Here is a 22,933-nt window from a genome sequence, read left to right as displayed (position 1 = left end):
CTTTCATGGCCTTGCACTCAAACAGCTACCTCTGCTGTGGCCTGCTGCTGTGGCCCGATGCAGGAATACCTCCATGGGGTTATGCTTGCCTAATTGAGACCTCCCAAGGTGGGGCTTTCCCATCAAGGAACAACCCAGTAAATCTGATGGTTCCCAGCTGGAAACCTGAGGCCAGCGTTCCATTGGCAACTATTTTTCCAGCTGTGGCTTCTGCGCAAAGGAGGTTTGGTTAGAGGAAGCAGCCTTACCCACACCTGTGGGGAGTTGTTCCTAAGGCTGTTGACACTAACTCTGATTCCATCACTTCCCATCTTTGAGGCCTGAGCAGGCTGACTGCTTCTCCGAGCCTCATGCGAACTGGAGACACTGTTATCACCACAGGGTGAAGGGGAGAGACAATCGAGAGAATGTGTTAAAGAACTTTGGGTGCCTTGGAAGGGTTGAGGCCCAAGTAGATTTCTGACTTACATAAACCAGTGTTCCCAAGCTGCACTGTTCTTCTAATAGGCTTTGGGGCATTCTCACCACTCCTAGACTCTGACCAGGCCCAAGGGGCTATTTGCATCTGCTTAACTTATGTCGGTAGGGACAGGACAGCTGTTCATTTCTAGATTATTCAGCAGCTGAATTTTGTTCCTTTGAAGCAGGAGTTTTGATGCATTTTCAAAAACATTTCTGAGGTTTCTCAGCTACTCCCTGTGCTAGAGATGCTCTCCCCTGCAAAAAGGGAGATACATACAGCTAGTAGGGTTGGAAGGGGTAGGAATGGGGTGAACCGGACAGGCGTTCAGTGGAGCTTATACTCCAGTGAGAGGCAGTCACTAAACACAGAGCCACATAAACAATAATGCAAAACGTGATTTTTTTTTTTTTTAGCACCAGCAAAGAAAATTACTACTCAAAGGGAATAGAATCCAATTTTGATAATTTGGAGGAGATGCCAGATCTAGGTGGGCTTCTGAAGAAGACACCTTTAAACCGAGATCTAAAGGATGCTAGCTCTGCTTTGCCCCCACTTCTCCTTGCCTTGGTTCTTTCAATTTTCAAGTATTTCTGAAGCATCTACTCTATGTCTTCACTATCCTAGGCCATACTATGAGGGTTATGAGAAAAATAACAGTGCTAGGTCACTGTCCCCAGTGTGACAAAACACAAGCCAGGGAAACTCATGAACAATGCAAGGAAATAGATAATGGGGGAGAGTGATTCAAGGAATAAGCATATCTAGAGTTCTGGGAGGGAACAGGTGAAGTCAGCAGGAGTGTTTCCTGACCCTAAAGGATATGAGAGGTTTGTATGGGTAAAGAGGAGCCAGGAGAGTTGGCTCCCTAGGGGAGGACAGAGAGGGTAGGTCACTGTGGGAGTTGGGGAGATAGCAGATGAAGTTGGAAGCCAGCAAGTCTTGGATGTCCAGCTAAGGAGCTGCATTTTGGCCTGTAGGCTAGTGAAGACTCTTGAGTGAGGGAGTAGCACAGTGTTTGAAAAAATGGATGAAAGCGTGGAAGGAAGACTATATCAGCCAGTCCTGACCCACTAGGGTTCACTCGAACTGCTGCTCAGACATGAGGTTCAGTGTTGTTGTTGTCAAACCACCAATCCTTTGGCAGAAGTAACCAGGAAGATGTTATTACATAGTATCAGACCCTTACATAATGTGACTTCAGACTGTTTTCTGTAGAAGAGACACACCTTTAGAGTGTTTTAAAGGAGAAAGAGAGATAAAGGGTGAGGAGCTGGGGAATAAGATTTGCAGGGTTACTACAGACAGTCCCGGAAGGGCTAAAAGCTGGAGTTGAGAACTCCAGAGGGCATGGACTTGAGTATAAAGAGCACTGAATTTAGGTGATGAATTTCAATCTTTGCCCCAGTTCTGATAGTAATGAGCGGTGTGATTTTGAGCAAGCAACTTCTTGGCTCTTTATTTGCAAATGAGGTGGGTAGTCTTAGAGCTTAGTCTGGTCCACAGTAGGTACTCAGTAAATAATTGTTAATTAATTATTTATCTAATTGCTAATCATTAATTAACACTTTCTAAGGATTTCAAATGCTTTGAATCTCTCATCTCAGAATTTTGCCCTGCTCTGGTACTCTGAGTAAGATCCATTACTACATACAAACCTCTCTTAGATTTCCCGTTTTAAAATATAACAGCATTTGCCTCTGGGCTATTCCTGAATTAAGAACAAAAGCAGTTTGGAAGAAAAATGTCTTCATGATTTGAGAAGCTACCAAGAGCCAAGCATAAGCTATTTTTTTCTAAATAGGTATATTTCGTTTCATTGACATAGCATTCCTAAAAAGTTGTGTGAAACATAATAGACAGCTTTTCATAAATAGAATTTCATTTTCAGCATCCTGGGAGAGTCCATTTTTTAAAGGAACTCTTCAAAGAAATCTTTTTAAATATTGGATGTTGGGCCACCTGCAATTTCTAGAGTGGAATGGGAAACCATCTGAGAAAGGTTTGCTTCTTTACTTGCACACATCCAAGTGTTCGTAAGTAGCACAGTTTGTACTCACAGGCATGCACACTCCTGCTGAAACAGTCCCACTCCCGCCCACAATGCCCTCACACTCTTGTCACCATGCATGTGTGCACATGCATGTCCACACCTACACATATAACTCTAACAGGAAGCCTTGTTTACTGCTAAAGGAGCTGCACACGTGGAATAGAGAACCAAGACCTGTTTCTCCATGGAACAGCTGTTACTTATCCATTTAGAGCATAAAATCCAGGCTCAGAGGTCGCTAGGGCCCCAGCTCAACCAGCCAAGAGAGAAGGCCTGGTTTCTAAGTATCTTCATTTGAAAACTTCCCCTCCAATCACTGGTGGAGAACTGGATTCTGTTTTTCATAGATGTCTTTAGTGATTACCCCCAAAGTAAGTCCTGGTGGAAGAGTAGGTTTCCATTCATTCATCCAACAGGTGTTTTTTTTTTTTTTAATTTATTTATTTTAATTACTTTCCAGTATACAGTACATTGGTTAGACATCTATATAGTTTGGAAAATGATTCTCCCCAATTGCTCCCTCCCTCCCCTGACCTCCACCTAGCCTACATATTAATGCTAACTGCATTCCCTATGCCATGCTCCCCATCCCCAGAACCAACTATCAACTACTAAAATTTACTTCTTTAACCCTTCACTCCATTCTCCCAGCCCCCCAAAACTCCCTCTCCTCTGTCCGTCACCAAATTGCCCACTATATTTGCGAGTCTGTTTTTGATTAGTTTGTTCTTTTTATTCCTTAGATTCCACATGTAAGTGAAATCATACAGTGTTTATCTTTCTGTCTGACTTAAATACCTTCTAGGTCCATCAAAGCAATATCTTTTTCCATCCCCTTCCTTTTCATATGTAGGGGTCTTGATTTCTTATCCTTTCAGCCATTCTATCTTTTGGTTGGAGCATTTAATTCTTTTTCGTTTAAGGTACTTATTGATAGGAATGTAGTTGTTAGCATTCTTTATTTCTGTTTTTGATACATGCTTTTTCTTCTTAAAGAAGTCCCTCCAACATTTCCTGTAATACTGGCTTGGTGGTGATAAATTCCTTTAGCTTATTTTTGTCTGGAAAGCTCTTTATCTGTCCTTCAACTCTAAATGATAGCTTTGCTGGATAAATTATTCTTGGTTGTAGATCCTGGATCTTCATCATGTCAAATATTTTGTGCCAAGCCCTCTGTCCTGCATAGTTTCTTTTGAGAAATCAGCTGCCAGTCTTCTGGGTGTTCCCTTGTGAGTAACTGTCTGTTTTTCTCTTGCTGCTTTTAATATTCTTTGTATTTAACCTTGTTCCCTTGTAAGTAACTGTCTGTTTTTCTCTTGCTGCTTTTAATATTCTTTGTATTTAATCTTTGGCATTTTAATTATGATGTGTCTTGGTGTGGACCTCTTTGGATCCCTGGTTTTTGGGATTCTCTGAACTTCCTGAGCGTCCATTTCCTTCACCAGGTTAGGGAAGTTTTCCATCATTATTTCTTCAAACAGCTGTTCAACATTTTGATTTTCTTCAGTTACACCGATCAGATGGATATTTGGACCCTTAATAGTGTCCCATATACTCCTTAAATTATTTTTATAGTCTTGGTCTCTTATCTCTTGCCATTCTGATTGTATGTCCTTGGCTTTCTCATCCTCTAGAGAGGGCATTTGATCCTTTTCTTTATTGACTTTGTTTATTCCTTTGTTTATTCCATTTAATATACTTCTCATCTCAGATGTGTTCTTCATTTCAGACTGGTTCCCTTTTATAATTTCCATTTCCATTTTTATGTTTTTTATCTCCTTGTTGAAGTTCTCACTGAATTTATCTACACTTCCCAAAAGTTCATTGAGCATCTTTATAACCAGTATTTTGAACTCTGTATCTGTTAGATTACTTGACTCCATTATATCTGGATCTCTGTTCTGTTCATATGGTTTCTACTTCTTTGTCTTCCCATTTTTGGCTGCCTTTCCACGTGTTTCTATGTACTAAGCAAAGCTCCTAAGTCTCTCGGTCTTATTAGTGTAGATTTGTGAAGTAGGTGACCAGTGGCACAGTCTTGAGAGAGGTTCAGCTGCAGGCCAAATTTAGTCCAAGCCCTTGGCCCTCCAGGGCCACCTGTTAAGATTCAGCAAGCAATCCACGGATGCTGTGCTTATATAGATGCCTCAAAGGCCACACCAGAAACCGAGGCCAGCTGCCTCCAGTGTGAGTCTAGGTGCTGCTCAGCAAGGAGCACCTGACTCACTGAGGATATACCTGGATATGGCTTGGGTGGGGCTGCGAGTTGGAGGAGGCAGGGTTTCAGGGAATCCTCTGGGCAGAGCGACCTCTGTCATCCAGTTTGATGTCAGGGCTATGGCGGTGCTGTGTCCGGCACACTGGTACGGGGGAGGGCTCAACAGGGAACAATGGATACCGCTGGCACTTCTGTACAGAACGAGTCTTGCCTCGGCCCTCACTCGGACAATGTCTCCTTTAAGTCTCTGGTGCCCCATGCACGCAGTGGAATTGGTAGTAGTGCTCAGAGTGAGCAGGTCCGTAACTGCGAAAATCCGTTCATGGATGCGGCCCCTTTAAGAGGCGTCTGCCACTGCTGGTGCCACTGCTGCTGCAGCAACCTCCATCTCCCTCAGCCACTGGAGACCGGGCAGCCCCGTATCCTTGCTCAGTCCTACCTTCTGCTGTTGTAAGGTAGGTTCTTGTATTTCTCCCTGGATGTATGGCTTGTTCATCTAGACCCCAGGCGATTTTTCCTTGCTGTTGCTCCTTGTTTCTGTCACAACTGTGATTTGGTCACCAGAGGGATGAACAGAGCCTCTATCATCTACGCCATTTTTTTCTTCTCTAACAGTGTTTTCTGAGTGCCTATCAAATGGCAGACACTGTAGCAGGTACTTGGGGTTTGACAGTAGACAAGTTTGCTTCTGTCCCCACAGAGCTCATAGTCTTTGGGGATTGTTAGTCTTCTATTGCTGCCATAACAAAGTTTCCACAAACTTAGAGCTTTAAAGCAATCTACATCTAGTATCTCGCAGCTCTGTAGGTCAGAGGTTCAGGTTGGCTCAACTGGTGTCTCTGCTCAGAGTCTCACAAGGCTAACACAAGGTGTTGGCCAGCTGCGCTCTAATAGGGGGACTGTGGGAAGAATCCATTTCTAAGCTCATTCAGGGTTTTGGCAGAATCCAGTTCCTTGCTGTAGGAGGACTGAGGTCCCTGATTCCTTGCTTGCTGTCAACTTTGGACTGCTCTTTGCTCCTAGAGCCTCTCTCTGGTCCCTGCATGTGGGCCCCTGCCTCTCAGAGCCAGCAATGGCAGATCAAATCCTTCTTGTGCTAGTATTATCTCGGACTTCCCTTTCTGCTGCCTCCCGCCTAAGAACTTCTCTGCTTTAAGGGCTCATATGATTAGATTGGACCACCTGTATAATCCAGGATGCTCTCCCTATTGTAAAGTCTGTAACTTTAATCACATCTGCAAAGTCCCTCTAGCCATGTAACATATTTCATATTCACAGGTTCTGGGGACTAGGGCATGGACATCTTTGTGTAGGGCATTCTGCCTCCTACAGGGATATAGAGAAGTAAACTGACAACTTTAATAACACACTCATATAATTGTTAATAAATAGAAGGTAAAAATCTGTAATGAGATCAAGGAGCGGAGACATCTAGATCTTCTGAGAACTGCTTAGTAAGGCATGTCTGGCTTCCTAAAACAGGTAACATCTAAGTTGAAATGTGAAGAATGGGCTCTGAATCAAAGGGTTAACTCTTCCTGGCTGGACTGTTTTTGCAGAAACTTTAAGAGGGCTGTGCCCTAAGACTACATTCGCATGAATTTCTGATTAGGGGCATCTTCAGCAGGGTCTAGTGTACCAAGCTTGCACACGGGACAGGCAGGAGAAGGTGGGGGTCCTGGTGCTTAGCCCCGAAAAGGTCGGGGCTTTGTAGCGTGTGAAGTTTGGGCGCCAGCATTGAGCTTCTAACCTGCCCTGCACATCTTGGGGCACCTGAGTTTGTGACCCTCTCTCCCTTTGCTTCTGATGCCGCTCCTTTTTTAGGTGCCCTCCTTCCTCATCTTTCCACTTATAGCAGATGTCACTTTTGAAAAGGGGCCTCAACTCAAAACTCTTTAATTCATTCATTCATATGTTCACTTATTAATTACAAAATATCCACCGAGTACCTAACATATGCTAGGTACCTGCTAGGGGGATACAACAGAGAACAAGGTAGAAGGGGCCCCTGTTCATCACCCTCTGGATACAAGTGAAACAGAAGTCTTTCAACTGGTGTCCACGACCTTTCATTCAGGAACCTGGAAACCTCTGCTCAAAACCTGTTGCTATATGCTGCGGAGAGTTCTTCCTCTCAGATAGATGAAAGTGGAAGCTGTAAGAACAGTGATTGAGCACTAACTACTTTGATACTATCATTGATATTCCTATTTTACACATGAGGAAACTGAGGCACAGGGAGGTTTCCCCAACATTACTCAGCTACTAATTCACAAAGCAGGTATTTAAACCAGGCATCTGACTGCCAAATTTGCCTGCTCAAGCACTGCATTAAGGGGATCTACATGCCAGCCAGATACCAGGCATCGTGCTAGGGTTTTGTACAAGTCCTGGCATTAGACACTCCTAATAACTCTCCCAAAGGGCGATGTTTTATTCCCAGTTTAGAAATGCAGAAATATAGGCCCAAGAAAGTTTAATAATTAGCCCAGGGATACACAGTCAGTGAGTGTCAGTGTTGGGATCTGAACTCACATATGTCCAGCTTCAAAGTGATTTCCCTTTAGAAGGGAGAGATGTGGGGAGAGAAGAGGAATGAAGAGTCAGCTGTGGGGAGAAAGGAGCTTGCGAGGGAGGAGGAGTTAGAGGGAGAACAAGCAGATGTTCTCTGGGTGGGGTGACACAGAGCAGAGCTGACACTGGAGGAGTTGTAAAGGAGAGGCCTTGTGGTGGGTGGCAGCAGGTTAATGTGAAGAGAGACGTTTTCTGTGTAAAGCTGTGTTCGGAAGCTGGATTGCAAAGCTCCAACTGAAGAGTGAGCAGTCTATGAGCATGTGGAGTGCCCCGTGTCAGACAGTGGTGCTTTCCTGAGGACATGGAAGAGGGAAGGGGGCCTCTGAGCATTGGGAAACCACAGCCCACTTGCCGACAAAGTGAAGAGAGGCCTGAGCCAGAGCAGAGGAAACTGTGTGAGTGAGTGTGTGTGTGTGTGTGTATGGAGGGTGCAGAGACTGTATCCAGAGCATGAGAGGTCTGTTCTCAAGAAAGCAAGAAAGGTGGGTAAATCTATGGAGAGATTCTTGGGCAACAGAGTGATTTGTAAAATGAGGATACCCATCTTTTGTCCTTCATACATCCCCCATTGCAATGAGACTATATTCATTTCCTAGGGCTGACAGAACAAATTACTACAAACTGGGGTTGCTTAAATCAGCAGAAATTTACTACTTATAATTCTAGAGACCAAAAGTCAGAAATCCAGATGTTGCAGGGTTGGTTCCTCTGGAGGCTTGGAGGGAGAATCTGTTCCAGGCCTCTCTCCTCGCTTCTGGTGGGTGCCGGCAATCGTGGTGTTCCTTGGCTTGTGGATGCATCACTCCAACCTCTACCTCCATCTTCACATGGTATTCTCCTCTGTATGTGTGCCCATGCCCAAATTTCCCTCTTATAAGAACACCAGTCATTGGATTAAGGCCTGCCATAATCCAGTATGACCTCATTTTAGCTTGACTACATCTGCAAAGGTTTTATTTCCGAATAAAGTCAAATTTACAGGTACTGGGAGTTAGGATTTGAACGTATATTTTTTTGGGGCAGGGGAGGGAGTGTACAATTCAACTCAGAACAAGGCACAAAGGAGATACTGTGTGGGAAGTTGCCCTGAAGGATATAAAATGCTACAGAAATTCAAGGTTATACGAAGGTCACTGGTTAAAGGAATCCTGAAGTTGAATATATTTATAAAGTAAACTATTTCCCCCAGACTTTATGTTTTGCATACCCTCCCCTCGCCCCCCCGTTTCTAATAAAGGGTTTGTTGAAAGTAGTGTCTATAACTGCACAGCCCCGGAAGAAAGTGCTCTTACCAAATGGACTTCCTCACCACTTACTTCCCAGGAAGGCTTCCAGGGATGAAACACACATGCTCCCCACCTTCCTTTTAGGGGTTACTGGAAGATGGTGGCTCCCTCCTGCCCCCTCCCATCTTAGGCACCCTTTGGATAGGGACTTCCTGTTGGTTCTAACCATAAACCAAATTCGTCTCAACTTCTTCTCACCTCCCAATCCCCTTTCACCTTCCTCCCAATCTCCTTTCACCTTCCTCCCAACTCCTAGATTTCTAGTTAATTCAGCTAAGAACAGAGGTCCAGGTGTGTCCTGAAGGGTGGATGCCTTTGTGAATGATTTAGGCTCCGCAGTTGCTGTAAGGAAAGTGGTGGCCAGAAGGGGGAACCATCTCTCAGGGGCACAAGGAGAGGAATCAGCTAGGGAGTTTGTCTGGACTCCTGGCACTATGCAATAGCTAGTCTTCCCCTGTCCTAGAACCTTGCTCGCCATAGAAGTCCAAGTTTTCTGAGCAGGGAGGCTTCTTAACCGCCATTTTGGAGTTCATTTTGGGACATGGAGGCCTTCAAGAGTTTGATCAAAGCTATGGACCTCCATCCTAGAAAAATACATAAATGTTCACAAAAAAGTTCAGGTAATTTCAAAAGTTTCATTGACAGCCTCGGGTTTATTTATGAACCTCAGACTAATAACCCCTGATGGAATACACTCTCTCCACCCTGTTTTCCTGAGGAGAAAACAGAAATCAGCCAGGATAATCGATTTGCTCCCATGTTGTACATCTATTAAAGGGAACCCCCAAACTGAAGTGTAAATTCTGGAACTCTTGTTCTAACAACTATATAGAGTTTGTTTTCATTAAACAAAAGTGACTCCCCTTTAAAGAAGCAGAATCTGAAACAAGTTGTTTTTTGGGGGAAGGAGAGTAAGAAATGGTGGTGGGGGGAGGGGATAACAGTGTTAGTAGGAAAAGCACCTGTAGCCCCAGTGTTTTTGGAAATGAGATTCTCCCATTCCAACACAGACATTTTCTGGTATCTCACTCTGTACTAGTGCAGTGGGGTTACTGAGAGCAATCAGTTGGGATTCCAGCATTTAACACGGTACCTGCAGGAGTAAGGTAAGTAGTATGCGTTCACAAAGGGCTGTGATTGGAAGGCAGACCTTCTTGGACTTGGAGCAGGACCATAGATCCTTACCGAAGGAGTCTGAGAAGCAAAGTTTCTGAAGGCCATTGATTTGCTTCCTTCTGAGACTAACTAGAATCTCGGGGTGACATCTAGCCCGGAGAGCACCCCTATTGCCCAAAAGATCAATGATCCACAGTAGATCCCTACTACCTCTTCCTCGTCCAGGAACACGTCCCCTCCTCTTCCCAACAGCCAAACCCCTTTAGTCTCTGGGGACCAACTCATCTCAAATAGAGGTGAGGAGAATGATCCTGATTAACGAAAATTCAGATTATATTGGAGAAGGGAAATCACAGATTCAGGGGAGGTCTTAATTTGGAGATGTCCAAGTTTAGGGGCGTTCCCTCCCCCTTAGTTGTCTCCAGACTTTATTTTGGAGTTCTCAAATTAGGAGACCCTGGATTTGGGAGAGGGTTTTGTTTTTTGCGGGGGAGGGGTTCTCCAATAGCTTGAAGTGCTGGCCATGTTCCTGGCCGTAGGAGCTAGGGTTCAGGCGGCTTCCCGCAGACACCGAAGTCCGCGTCCCTCACCTGCGACTGCGCCTGGGCCTCGAGGGCTGGGAGAGCGAGGGAGCGCGGCGCCCCCGTCTCCCCACCCCACGGTCGGCCGGGGAGGCGGGACCCCCTCCCTTCGCCCATCCCCTCGGGGCTGGCCGTCCGGACGCTCGAAGGGACGACCGGAGGGAGGGGGGAGGGCGCAGGACCGGGCCCGCGGCGGTGGGGCCAGGGCCGTGGCGGAGCGGGCGGCGGCCACGCGGCCGCTTGAGCCAGACCGGGGCGCACGGGCCGGGACTGAGCCGTCGGGGGCCTGGCGAATGCGGCTCGGGCAACTGTCCCCTCGGAGTTGGGATCTGGTCCGAGGGGCGGCGCGGGGGCCGAAGTGTCAGGGAGAGTGTTTTCAAGGGGCCTGGAGGGAACGGCGGGCGGAGGGGGAGGAGAGCATGCCCGGCTGGAGCCCGGCCTCGGGGCGCGCCCCGGCCGCCGTCCCCACCTCCGCCTCCTCCTTCTCCTCCTCCGTCTCCTCCTCCTCCAGTCCCGCCGCCGCCGCAGCCAACATGGCTGCGCTCCTGAGCCCAGGAGGCGGCCGCTGCTGAGCGCCGCCCGCCGCCCGGGCCCCCAGCCCGCCCAGGCCCCCGGCCCATGGCCCCCGCCGCCTCCCGGCTCGCGGCGCGCTAGGGCTGCAGCCGGGCGCTCGCCGCCCCCAGGCGCCGCGGGGCCGCTCGGGATCCCGGGAGCCGTCCGGCGGGGCGGGGCGGCCCGCCACCATGGAGCCCCAGCGCCGGGAGCTGCTCGCCCAGTGTCAGCAGAGCCTGGCCCAGGCCATGACGGAGGTGGAGGCCGTGCTCGGGTTGCTCGAGGCCGCGGGAGCGCTGAGCCCTGGCGAGCGGCGGCAGCTTGACGAGGAGGCGGGAGGCACCAAGGCGGAGCTGCTGCTCAAGCTGCTCCTGGCGAAGGAGCGGGACCACTTCCAGGACCTGCGGGCGGCGCTGGAGAAGACACAGCCTCACCTGCTGCCCATTCTCTACCTGAACGGCGTAGTCGGGCCGCCGCAGCCCGCCGAGGGCGCGGGTGAGTGTCGGACCCTCGCCCCGGCCTCTCGGACCTGCCTTCCACTTCTCTCTCCTGCTCTGCGAGGGGGAACTCGGGAGGGCCACTCCTCTACCTGGCGCTGGCCGCGGGGACAGCTTGCTTTCTTTTAGCTCGCCTGGGGAGGGGGCAATGCGCGGACCCCTGCTTCACACCTCCTCCTCCGGCCCCGCCGTCGCGGTGAACAATGCCGGGCACTGCAGGCCTTGACTCTCCCAGGTGCCACTGCAGCTGGGTCCTCCTGAGACCACCAGGTCCAACCAGGTCCAGCACCTGGGCGACATCAGGAGGATGACCGCCCGTCCCTTTTCCAAGGCTCTTTACCATACACCAGCCCTTTGAGAGCCCCTGATAACCTTTAATCAGTGGTACAGTCTAGAAGAATGGAACCTGGGCCAGGACCGGTACTCCTGAATTTTTGACCCTGCCACCTGGTTTCAGGACCACTGATGTCTTTTCACTTTCTGGTTCTCTTAGCTTCTACTGCCCATAGCTCAGTCTGTTTGCTCGCCCAGACTTGTGGTTGATTATGCACAATGCCTGCTAGGTTTCTTTGGAAACTGGGCCCGGAAAAGTTGGGGAAGTTGCATTGCACCATGGGAAAATCCTAGTAGTGGTTGCTGGGGCTCAGATCCCTCCCTGACCGTGCTGAGCTGTATGAGGAGGGAAGGCTGGTGGCTGGTTCCCTTGCGTGATGGGTGATGAATTTGTGAGTTTTTGTGCGTGGGGGTTAATTTTGGGAGTTTGTGACAAGTGTTGGGCTTGGACTGGCTCGGTTGGTGAGGGTGGAAAGCCAGCCTTTTAGACAAGGAAGCTCAAGGAAGAAGGCATAGCACTGAAGAAGAAAGAGAACCAGCATTTATTAGGCATCTACTGTTGTGGCAGGCACTCTGGGTTATCACATTTAATTATTACTATGCTGCGAGCCATTACTCTTTGCCAGAGAGGAAACTTGGGCTTTGAGTAGTTAAAATGCTCAAAGTATTGGGCACCAGGAGTTTTCAATTATGACCCACTGTTTTATTTAACACATTCAGAGCCAGGAGGCTGCAAGTGCCATCGTTTCTATGTCTTGCTTTTATTTTAAGAGTGAACTGAGCGGGTTGACAAACTGCCTTTAGCAACTTGTACACTGGAGGCTGATGAGACCCATTTATATGGCTGTTAAAAGCCTCACTTATTAAGGGAATGATTTTATAAGCTGTTGCTGGTAACAGCTCCTATGTATATTGGCCGACTCAACCTCACTTTTTATAGTGAAGGAAAATGACATACAGAGAATAAACTGCTGGCCACACAGCACATTATTTTATTGGTGGCCCTTTTGTCTCCATTTTGGGTTTCTGACTCCTAGCATTTACACCCCTCAAACCTGCATTCTGTCCCACCAATTATATCATCTCTGAGTTGCTGAGAAAAACCAGTCCTCTCCTGGAATGGTGGTTTTGAAGATACAAAGAAGGACTCTCAGATGTCGCCATGAGGATAAGAACAGAGGGAAATCTCATTGGAGTAATCTTTTTTCTTTTTAATTGTTTTTACCTTTTTGTCTATCCATTTTTCTATCTTTGAAAGATGAAGTTTATCAAAGAAACACAGAAGTTAGATTGCAGACTCAGGTTTTTGTTGGGATGTGTTTGAATCAGCGTTAGCTAGCTTTAATCTCTGAAACAGATGGATGAATTGTCATTAATTGGTCCTCCCCTTTTCCATGCTTGGTGGAGAAGATGGGGCCTCACAAGGCTGAAGTTCTAGGAGCTGGTCCCAAGCCCTGGGGAAGGGATAGAATAGAGTTTGGATATTATCCCCAAGGGCAGTGATTTCAGTCCCCTATTTTACCACAATGTAGAAGTCTGTAGCCTTGCAGAAGGTCATGAAATGCTCAGAAAAATAATTTTCAAGGGGAAGTTAAATTTATTTTAGCTAATATTTTAGAAAAAAATTAGGGTAGCATTTGGTATGGCAAGATGCCATCTAGAGCCTCTGGGGGAAAGAGGCGACGTGGTGTGCAAGTAAACAATAGAGCGTTGGGATCTTTGTAAAGGACGATTTACTGTTTAGTGGTTTTTCAACTTTTTTTTTTTTTTTTTTAGCCAGGGAGCCCTTCTTATGGCGCAAAGCTTAGTGCATAAAAGAGCTGCTCTGGTTGAAGGGATGGAAGCACCCCTCTCACCTCCGAGGAGCCAAAGTCAGGGAAACCCAGTACTGTGCCCTGCCTCCTTGCTCTCCCCAGCAGTTTCCACTCTGCACAGGTCCACAGCTCTGCTTCTAAGTAGGCCTTAGTGCAAGGTCCTTGTGGGATCCTGAAAAAGGAGCCAGCTGGCTTCTTAAGGTTTTATAGCATCAAGAGGAGGCCCCTTTGTTACCATCTCTACATTGGAGGTGCCACCGTTACCCAGTTATGGGCTTCCTGGGTGGATCTCACACATGTTTTGGTCCAAAGTGCCTATCCCTTGCCTGGCACTTGTGTGCTGTGGGAGTTTGCTGTGCTGCAGGCAAACGATGTCTGGCAGCCCCCCTACATGGGGCCTGGAATTGGGAGGAAGCTCGCCTAGGTGGAACCCAGGTGAGCATACTAAAGTCATCTGTTCTGCTCATGCTCAGAGCCCCAGACATTTATAACCCACCATGTTTAGGCCTGGGGTATGAAGGTGACTAAGAAAAATACAGTGTTTTTTAAATTTTTTTTGGGGGGGGGGCTCCCATACCAGGATTGATAGTACCTTGCTGTTCAGCATTTTTTATCTTACTGCATGCTTTAATATCTCACTTAATTCTATGGCAGCACCAGTGAAATGAGTGGTGTCTTTCCTGTGTTATGCTGGGTTCTGTGTTCTCCTACGTGAGGTGTGAGAAAAGGCCAGAAATAGCAAGGCAGAAGGGAGCCAGAGTCGAGGTGAAGCGCAAGTGCTCCTGATTTCCGTGTTGGGAGTGCTTCTTCCTGTTACCTGATTATGCCCTCCCACTACAATTTCAGGCCATTTCCTGCATTGGGGAACTCTGTGGAATTATGTAGCCTTTCATTGTCCATATGCATGGATCTGTAAGGAAGAAGTGATCACTTCTGCCCCTGCTGGTGGTATTGATAGGAGAGAAACTTATTTTCCTCTGCGGGGCTCAGGTCTCTAGGGTTTTTTCCCTACAGTTGTACCAGAATCTTGTTTGTTCACTTGGAACATACGTAGTCCTTTGTTTTTACTTTTTGGTTCTCTGACTAGTTACTAACATCTGGGTTTTCTCACTTGAAGATCCTCGACTGCCTGCACCTGGAGTGAGGGCCCCTTCCTGGCCGTGAGCCTCAGTGACTTCGTCTGTGAGTTGGGGCAAAGGGTGCTACACTGCCTGCCTCAGCCACTGGGAGGGCAGAATGCTGTCGGGGAGAACTGAAGTGCCCAGTCCTGTGCTCGATCCAGGAGGGACCAGGGTGCAGACAGAGACAGGGGTGCATAGGATATAATTCCCGCCTGCAGCTTGCTGCCTAATTGGGGAAATGGACACTCAGGAGAGTGACATTATGAGACAGATCAATTGAGCGATATAAATACAAGCAGGTTTTTTCTTCCTTTTAAAACTCTGTATACAACATGCTTTCCCCAGATACTGTCATCCACCCCTGGGAGCTCTAATTACCATCTAAATGTGGAAGGGCTCCCCAAACCATTTCACCCCAGGCTTCTCTTGTGGGGCAGAAGTGGCAGAGCTTGGCTATTGCCTGCTGGCCTTCTCTACTGTGTTCTCAGGGCTGAATGTTTCCTTCTCGTCCCCTCTGATCCTCCTCTTTAGTTTCCTATCAAGCTGGTTGACTTAGCTTCACCAGAGTTAAGAGAATGGAGATAGCAGCATCTGCTGGAGAAGTTGAGGGAGGCTTTGTGGAGGGACTGGGGTTTGAGCTCGGCGTTGAAGGGGCACTTTGAACATGCAGAGGGAAAGGAAGAGGACTTTCTGGGCTGTAGACACAAGAGCAGAGGCCTACCCATCAGAAGAGCTATGTGTTTTGAGACTGCAGAAATTAGATTAGCCTGAATTGAACAGGGGATTGACTTTGGCTCTGGGTGGATGGGGATGCGAAGGGAATCTGGAGGACCTTGATGGCTAGGCTGAGTGAGGGGTTTGGACGTCTCTTGGAATTTAGGCATTGTACACCTGTCAGAAGTTAAAGCTGGAGGAATTTATTTTTAATGGAATAACCCTGCCAGGCTTTTCCAGCAGGACTAGTGCAGTTGGCTGCTGGTTATCAGGTGTGGATTATTTATTCATTAGAGGTTACCTGGGCCTTTTGTTCTCTCTCTACTTCTGGTACCGGCCACCTTTTCTTCATCCACTCTACCTTAGAGGGTCATCAGAGACAGTGACAAGTAAAAACTCCAACCATTGTAGTATTTTTTTGTTTTTTTAAAATTGTGTTATTTGAGAGGAAGTGGTAGAGGAACTTGAGCATAATAGTTGAGAAGAGTTTTCTAAGAGAAATGCAGATTTTATTTATTTCTCTATGTATTAGTTCAGGGCGCCTTATTGCATGTGACAGAAACTTAGTCTGCATTAGAGGCAGAAAAGAGAAATTTGTTACATAATATTCCAAAACCTTGGGACGTGTTGGGGCAACTGGCCTTTGGATAATTGATCCTGAATGCTGCAGTCTTTTCTCCTGGGTCTGGAATATATGGCTTCCATCTTCACAGCTCCTGACCAGAGAATATAGTGAGCTCTATCCAGTTCGCCCTGGCAGGAAACATCACATAGATTCTGATTGGCCTGACTAGGATCATGTGTCCATGTGAGGCCCAGTCACTGTGGCCAGGGCTAGAATACTAAGATTGGCCCAGCAATGCACCCAACCAGTAGGGCTGCGATTGGCATCTCCTACCAGTACTATATGATTCTTTAGAGCGGAGAGAAGCAATTCTCCAAAGGAAGAAGAGAAGGAACGTTGTTGTGCAGGTAAAACAGCAGGTGAACGTCAGGGACATGTGGTTTCATCTTTGTGCGATGAGGCAGTTAACAGACAAGGTCTCTGCTAGAATGGGGTGGTGGGGAGAGGTGGGCAGACTTCACCAGATTTTAGACATCGAGCAAGGCAGTTAACCTTTCTGAACATATCTCCTACTCTACAAAATAAAACAGTAACTACTTCATTATGCTATTTGATAATTAGTGTAAGAAAAAAGGAGCATATGTTAGGGTGATGAGCAGTGCAGCATGGAACCAGCCTTAGAACCAGAAACCTGGGATATTTCTGAGGGTTATATGAGAGTTCCTTGTAAACTATGCTGAACAGATGTCAGGATTGCTTTTACTATGGCTGTGGATCACCAAGAGTAGAATGTAACCTTCATGAGCCAAATTGGCTGTTCTGTTTCTAATGCCTAGAGTAGAGCTGGTCCCAAGATAGGCATTCAGTAAATTTCTACTGAGTGGAAAACTAGTCAGCTGTGTACAGAATGAGTGATGTGACCCTGTGTGAGTCCCAATCCTCTTAAGAAATACATGCAAATTTCCTAAGTGGTAACTTCGCAGTGACAGAAGGCTGTGGGAGTGCAAGAAGGCTAGAGTGAGTCCCAGATGCACACATGGATGTCACCGCCCACAGTATGTCTGTGATGGAAGCAGGTGGTGTGACATTGGTGTCTGAAGTTCTGAAGGTCACCCATCAGGTACTGGCTTTGTGGGGCTGGCTGCCAGGAGCCATATGGAGCTCCCACATTGCCTTTTGCAGGATTGGAGAGCCCTTCCCTTCTGCACTTAGAATTTGAACGTCAGCTTGGTGTCCTCAAAAGAGTCTTGGATGGGGATCTGCTCCTCACTGTGCAACATCTTGACATTGGATGAGCATCTTTACCTGGGGCTTAGTTTTTTTCTCCAGTACAACAGTAAAACTAGAAGTTTAGCAGTGACCGAGAACTTGCTCAGTCCTAGGGGATTCTCAGCACTTTCAAGGTGGCTTTAGGTCCAAGGAGGTTTGGTGATAGGGTTGGACTAGATTTTTGAGGCTTCTTTGAGCTATGTATCATGTTTACTGTTTTCTCATTGAGTGTTAGGGTTGAGTGATTTTTGATTTTCTGGCTTTCTATTTCCTGAAAAACTAAGCAGCAGAGGAGAAATCTTTTGTCTTAGTTTTTTTATTCTACCTCATTTCAACCACCTGTATATTCTGCAGGCCAATGCGAGGGTGTTCTTTAGTAATTTCCTGTAACCATGGGAAGATGTGAGCCACAGAAATAGTGGATATAGAGCAAGAGGGCTGAGCAGCCTATCAGTCTATGCAATAGGGATACTAAACATGTTTAGCAGAGAAGAATTTTAAGTGGGATTGAATTGGGAGATATTGCATCTTTTTTCACCTTTTACCTGGGGCAGATTGCGTATCTCTGAATTATGTATCTGTATTGATCTTTTTGAGACAGAGCTCCATGAAAGTGCTGAAGAAACCTTTTAAACTAAACAGATGTTTGGCATGTTCAATGAGCCATCCACCTCTAAACCCTTGGTGGATAATTGCGAGGTGACTGTTAACCTTGATGTTCATTTCACACTAAGGCTCATAACACATTTGCTTTGAGGGGTTTTTTTTTTTGTGGTAAAATATCCATAGCATAATATTTACTATTTGAACCATTTATTTAAATTGCGGCAAAATATATATAACATGAAATTATTTTAATAATTTTTAAGTATACAGTTAAGTGGTATTAAATACATTAGCATTGCTGCGTAACCATCACCACCATCCATCTCCAGAACTCTTTCATCTTTCAAAACTAAAACTCTATACACATTAAAGAACAACTCCTCATGCCTCCCTTCCTCCAACCCCTGGCAACCACTCTTCTATTTTCTCTTTCTACGAATTTGACTAGATACTTCATGTGAGTGGAATCATACATCATTTGTCTTTTTGTGACTGACATTTCACTTAGCACAGTGTCCTTAAGGTTCATTCAAATTGTAGCATGTGACAGGATTTCCTTCCTTTTTAAGGCTGAATAATATTTCATTAGGCATATATACCACATTTTGCTTATCCATTCATCCATCAATGGATGCTTGGGTTCTTTCCACCTCTTAGCTATTGTGAGTAATGCTGCTATGAACATTAGTATACAAATATCTCTGCTTTCAGTTTTTTTAGGTATATGTCCACAAATATTCCTGCTCTCAGTTCTTTTGGGGATATGTCTAGCAGTGGAATTATGGGTCATGAGGCAATTTAATATTTAAGTTTTTGAGGAACCTCCATACTGTTTCTTTTGAGCTTTAGTTAAGGAAATCCGTACTGTCCACAGCACCTTGACCTGGGGATGAGTGGCCTGGCTGGATTTTCTTTCCTTTTTCTTCTAAAAATTGTGTATTCCCTCTTCCTGCCCTCCCCACCTATTTTGGAAAGTCTCAGGACAGTTCCTTTGGACTTTAAAGGAAGATTTAGTTTCAGTAGTCATCTGTAACGCTTTTGAAAAGGCCAGAAGTTACTAACCATAGAATGCTAGCAGCATTCATATCTGGCAGCCAAGGGATGTTCACACATTTCCTTTGTGTTTCCAGTTCTTATATCTCCATCCCCAAAGGCCTTGAAGTATGTTAGTTATTTCTGCTTTTTTGGCACTTCCTCCTTATCCCATGCTGGTTTGGTTTGGTTTTTCAGTCTTGAATCCAGGGTAACTGGCTATCAAGATTTTCTTTCAAAAGGCTTAGATCAGCATTTCCCGAGGAAACATCTAAACACTGGTCTGGTGGGCTGTCAGTGGTGTTATTGATAAAAGGGTTCTGTGGTCAAATGCATTTGACCAGTGCTGGTTTGAGCGGGTCACACGGGCTCTTCTACTGGGAGCCTCTTGAGAGCACTAGTAAGCCAGTGTGCTTTGGGACTTTACTGGCGTGGATTCACTATGCAGCGTTTCCTGAACTGATTTGACCACAAAATCTTTTTTCATTGAGCATTTTGCGACATTAGTGTTTTGAGAAATGCACTTTTGGGAAACTTCAGCATTGGGGCTCGGAAATGCAACATCAGCATATACTGTTTTTTGAATTTTCCCTCAGCTTTCTTCACTTGAGGAACCCACACCTAAAACTTTCCCATTCTTTGAGACTTCGATTCCAGCTAAAGTGGGCACATGTGATCCTGGGGCCAGTAGTTTTTTGGGATGTGTTGATGATTTAAATGTACAGTAGATTTTGGGGCCAGTAGATTTTTTGGTTGTATGATCTTGCATAAGGTGTGTGACCTCCCTGGGCCTCAAGTTTCCCCTGTCTGGCTTGGCAGGAATGAAGTCTGCTTTCATGATGGTTCTTTGAGATAGTTAAACCTCTTGTGGTCTTCTCTAGGCCTGGAGTTTGGTCCATAGGCAGGGTTTCCAGGGGCCCCTAGGAAAGAGTCACCTGTCCTGGTAGTTTGGTGACTGTAGGGTCTGGGATTGGTTAACTGTTGGACAAGTCTTTCCTGAGCCTCAGGGAGGTGCTGGGCTGGGAAGCAGGAAGATGGTCTCTGCCCTGAGAGTGTTGTTATTTCTTAGAAGATGAGTGACACAGATCATTGGTGGGATTGGAGCAAGGGAGTGAGGCCACAAGACTAGAGACAGCTGAGTGTCATGAACCCGGTCTTGGGGACCTCCAAAGACAAGCATTTAATTCTTGACTCTTTCATCTTAAGGTGTGTGACTTCAGCAAGTTGCTTCACTCTCTCTGGGCTCTCTCTTTCCTTATCTGTAAAAGGGCTAATAGTATTCTCTTAGGGCTTTGGTGAGGATTAAGGTGATCAATGTGAGGTGAGGGCAGGCTGCTGCTGCCACCACCACTGCTGTTGGGGGTGGCCTGCCCTTGAGTGGAGAGCTCCCTCAATCCCTGTCTGTCCTTGGAATCAGGAGGTGTCACGGGCACAGGCCATGCTTGGAGTTAGATGCCCACGGGAGAGTTTAGAGTATGTATGGACCAGGAGGTCTCACACTCTTGGGGCTGCTCAGAACACACTTTTACCATGCTTTGGTTCTGGAGGCCATTGCCATGAATTCAGCTCTAAAAGGACCTTGGGACCTTGATAATTTTGAAGGCAAGGAGACTTAGAGGCTCAAGTCTCTTCAGAAGGACATCGGCAGATGATGAGAGTCACTTCTCTTTGATACCAGAAAGTGGAACATGGGCTGACTGGTGGAAGATACTGGAAGGTAGAATTGAGCTGAACTTAAGCAAAGACCTTTCTTTCTTCCTTCCTTCTTTCCTTAGTATAAAATTTTCAAATATTTGCAGAGAAGGAGAGGATAGTATAACATACTCAGCTCTTCCAACAATTTTCTTTTCTGTAGTATTTTAAAACAAATCCCAGACAGCATATCACGTTCCCCCATAAATACGTAAGGAAGTGTCTCTAACAGATAAGGCCTTAAAGAAAGGTGGCTAGGAGACCATTTTTACAACCAACAGTATTAATAGTAACTTCTTAATGTCATCTCATACCCAGTCGATACTCAGTTTTGCTTGTTTTAGAAATGTCTTTTTGTAGATGGTTTGTTCAAATCAGGATTTTAATAAGGTCCACATGTTGCATGTAGTTGATGTTGCCCTCTGAGCCTCTTTTTATCCCTAATGGCCCCCCTTCCCTGGGTCTTTGGTTTAAGGAAAAACTTGTTTTAGTGGCCGTGCCATCCAGCTATGGAGTGGACTGACTGTCTTAGGTGGTGACCTTCCTTTCCTGACAGTTCACATAGACACTGGGTGAGCACAGGGTGATTACTCAGAGAATGGGCTGTGGAGCCTGACTGTAAGCCCCTTCAGCCTCAGGTTTTTTTAATAGTATTGTTGCAAACAATTAAATGACACGTGAAGTATAAATATCCTTTATGATTTAATTTTTTTTTTTTTTTGCAATGAGACCCTTTTCATTAACTGGAATTTTACAGGAAAGCTAGATGTGTAAAATAGACAAAGAGGTGCTGTACTGATCTGGTGTGGAGGCCTGGGTCTTGTCCCTTTTCCCTGCAGCCTCCCTGAGGCACCTCCACAGGGTTTCCCAGGGTTCTCCAGGGTTCCACAGAACATAGTTTTAAAACCACTGGCTTGAATGTTTTTGTTTTACAATGCTTGCCATGCCGAGAGAGAGAAGAGCTTCCTCAAAAACCTTACCTTCCTTTGCCTGAGCTGAGCTGCATTAGTGAGTCACAGGTGGACACAGAGGCTGCCATTGATAGCAGCTGTTTCTATGAGATACTCTTGTCTTTGTCTGCTTCCTCTGTTTACTTTTGCAGGTTTCCTTTCAAGATGAACCATGCTCTCAAAAATGACAAATGACCACAATGTGGCTAAAAAAAAAAAAAAAAAATACAACATACTCTCCACTTCCCAAGACAGTGATATGGGAAGGAACAGAGTAAAACCCCATCACATTGTCCATTGCAGTAGAAAGTGGTTACTTTTTTGGAAAAATTATTGTTTTTTACAAATATGGTCACTAGCTGGCCCTATACCTACATTGCATAAGAGAACTATGACACTGATATATAAATAAGCCCCTGCCAACATGCATCTTGCAGGTGGGGTTGGTAGAGCTGTTCGTGTGGGAAGCAACGCCGTCAGAGATAATCACCTGCGGCTCAGTGCTGCTGCCTTGTCGGCTGTCTCAAGCCAAGGTGTGTTTTCTCTGCCCACAGTGTTTTTCCAGGTGTGGCATGTCTCTTCAGGAGGCTCTCAGGCCTCTTTTTGTGTCAGCCTCAGATTACTTGTCTGAATGGTACACGTCTGACTCCTTAAGCTGGCCTGGGACCCCAAACAAACCTCATACATCATTTGACCATTGCGAATCTGCTGTCCAAAAGTAGTGAATCTATCTTACCAATAGTGAGTGATGTGATAACAAAAGAAATGAGAAGAAACTGGATTTTTATGTTTTGATGTAAGAAGCCATACTTTAAAAAAATTTACTGACCTTTTCAATACTCATGAAAACCTCTGTTCTTCTTACTTAGAGTAACCTTTTTTTCTTCTCATCTGGCTAGAACTTTCATTTCCTGTTTATGTTTCTTAAGCAGCTTAAGATTGTTGAATATCACGGCTGGAAAGGATCTTAGAGACCATTTTGCCCAAACTGCCTATTTTACAAATGAGAAACAGCAGTTCAGAGACACAAAGGGACTCCACTGGGGTCTCATAGCTTGCCACTGGCAGAGCTGGATACAGGATCCGGGTTTCTTCCCAAGCTGAGGCTCCTTGCATGGCATCACTACCGGCCCCAGGCTGGGCGGGGAGTCTCTGGAGCCTTGGCTGGTTTTTCCTGATCTGGGCCTGGCTTTGCAGGCACCAGCCTTTCCAGTGAGGGTGAGCAAGTAGCAAGGCATTGCAGTTCATGGAGTTGTGCTATAGCTTTTCATTCCTGACCGTTGAAAAAACTCTTTTCTTAGTCCATATAATTGGTATTTACATTCTACAGATTGGCAAATTAGGCCAAGAGATGTTCGTCACCTTGCTCAGGGCTGCCAGCTGCTGAGAGACTGGGCAAGTTTTAGAGTCCTTGTCAGTTTCCTTATAAAGACTGCATTTGTTCTGTGCTCCAGGCCAGGTTGCGAATGTCGCCATTGAGATGTCTATGTCCTGAGCCTT

At 46.1% G+C, this 22,933-nt stretch overlaps 1 protein-coding gene across 2 annotated transcripts in view; it reads left to right on the top strand.

The window, feature by feature from the left end:
- Positions 1-10,525: 10,525 nt before the first annotated feature.
- DLG5 (discs large MAGUK scaffold protein 5) overlaps positions 10,526-22,933 on the top strand; it is a 113,296-nt gene continuing 100,888 nt past the window's right edge. For both annotated transcript variants that reach the window (XM_039872205.1, XM_039872204.1), the window contains exon 1: positions 10,526-11,335. In XM_039872205.1, the coding sequence (XP_039728139.1) occupies positions 11,032-11,335 (304 nt within the window). In that variant the 5' untranslated portion in view covers positions 10,526-11,031. The remainder of the gene's footprint in view (positions 11,336-22,933) is intronic.

The sequence above is a fragment of the Pteropus medius genome, unplaced genomic scaffold (genome assembly GCF_902729225.1).
Source record: "Pteropus medius unplaced genomic scaffold, Ma_sr-lr_union100, whole genome shotgun sequence".
In the NCBI taxonomy this organism is placed as follows: Eukaryota; Metazoa; Chordata; class Mammalia; order Chiroptera; family Pteropodidae; genus Pteropus; species Pteropus medius.
Note: the sequence above shows the minus strand (reverse complement) of the source record. Positions and strands in the feature narration are given on the sequence as shown.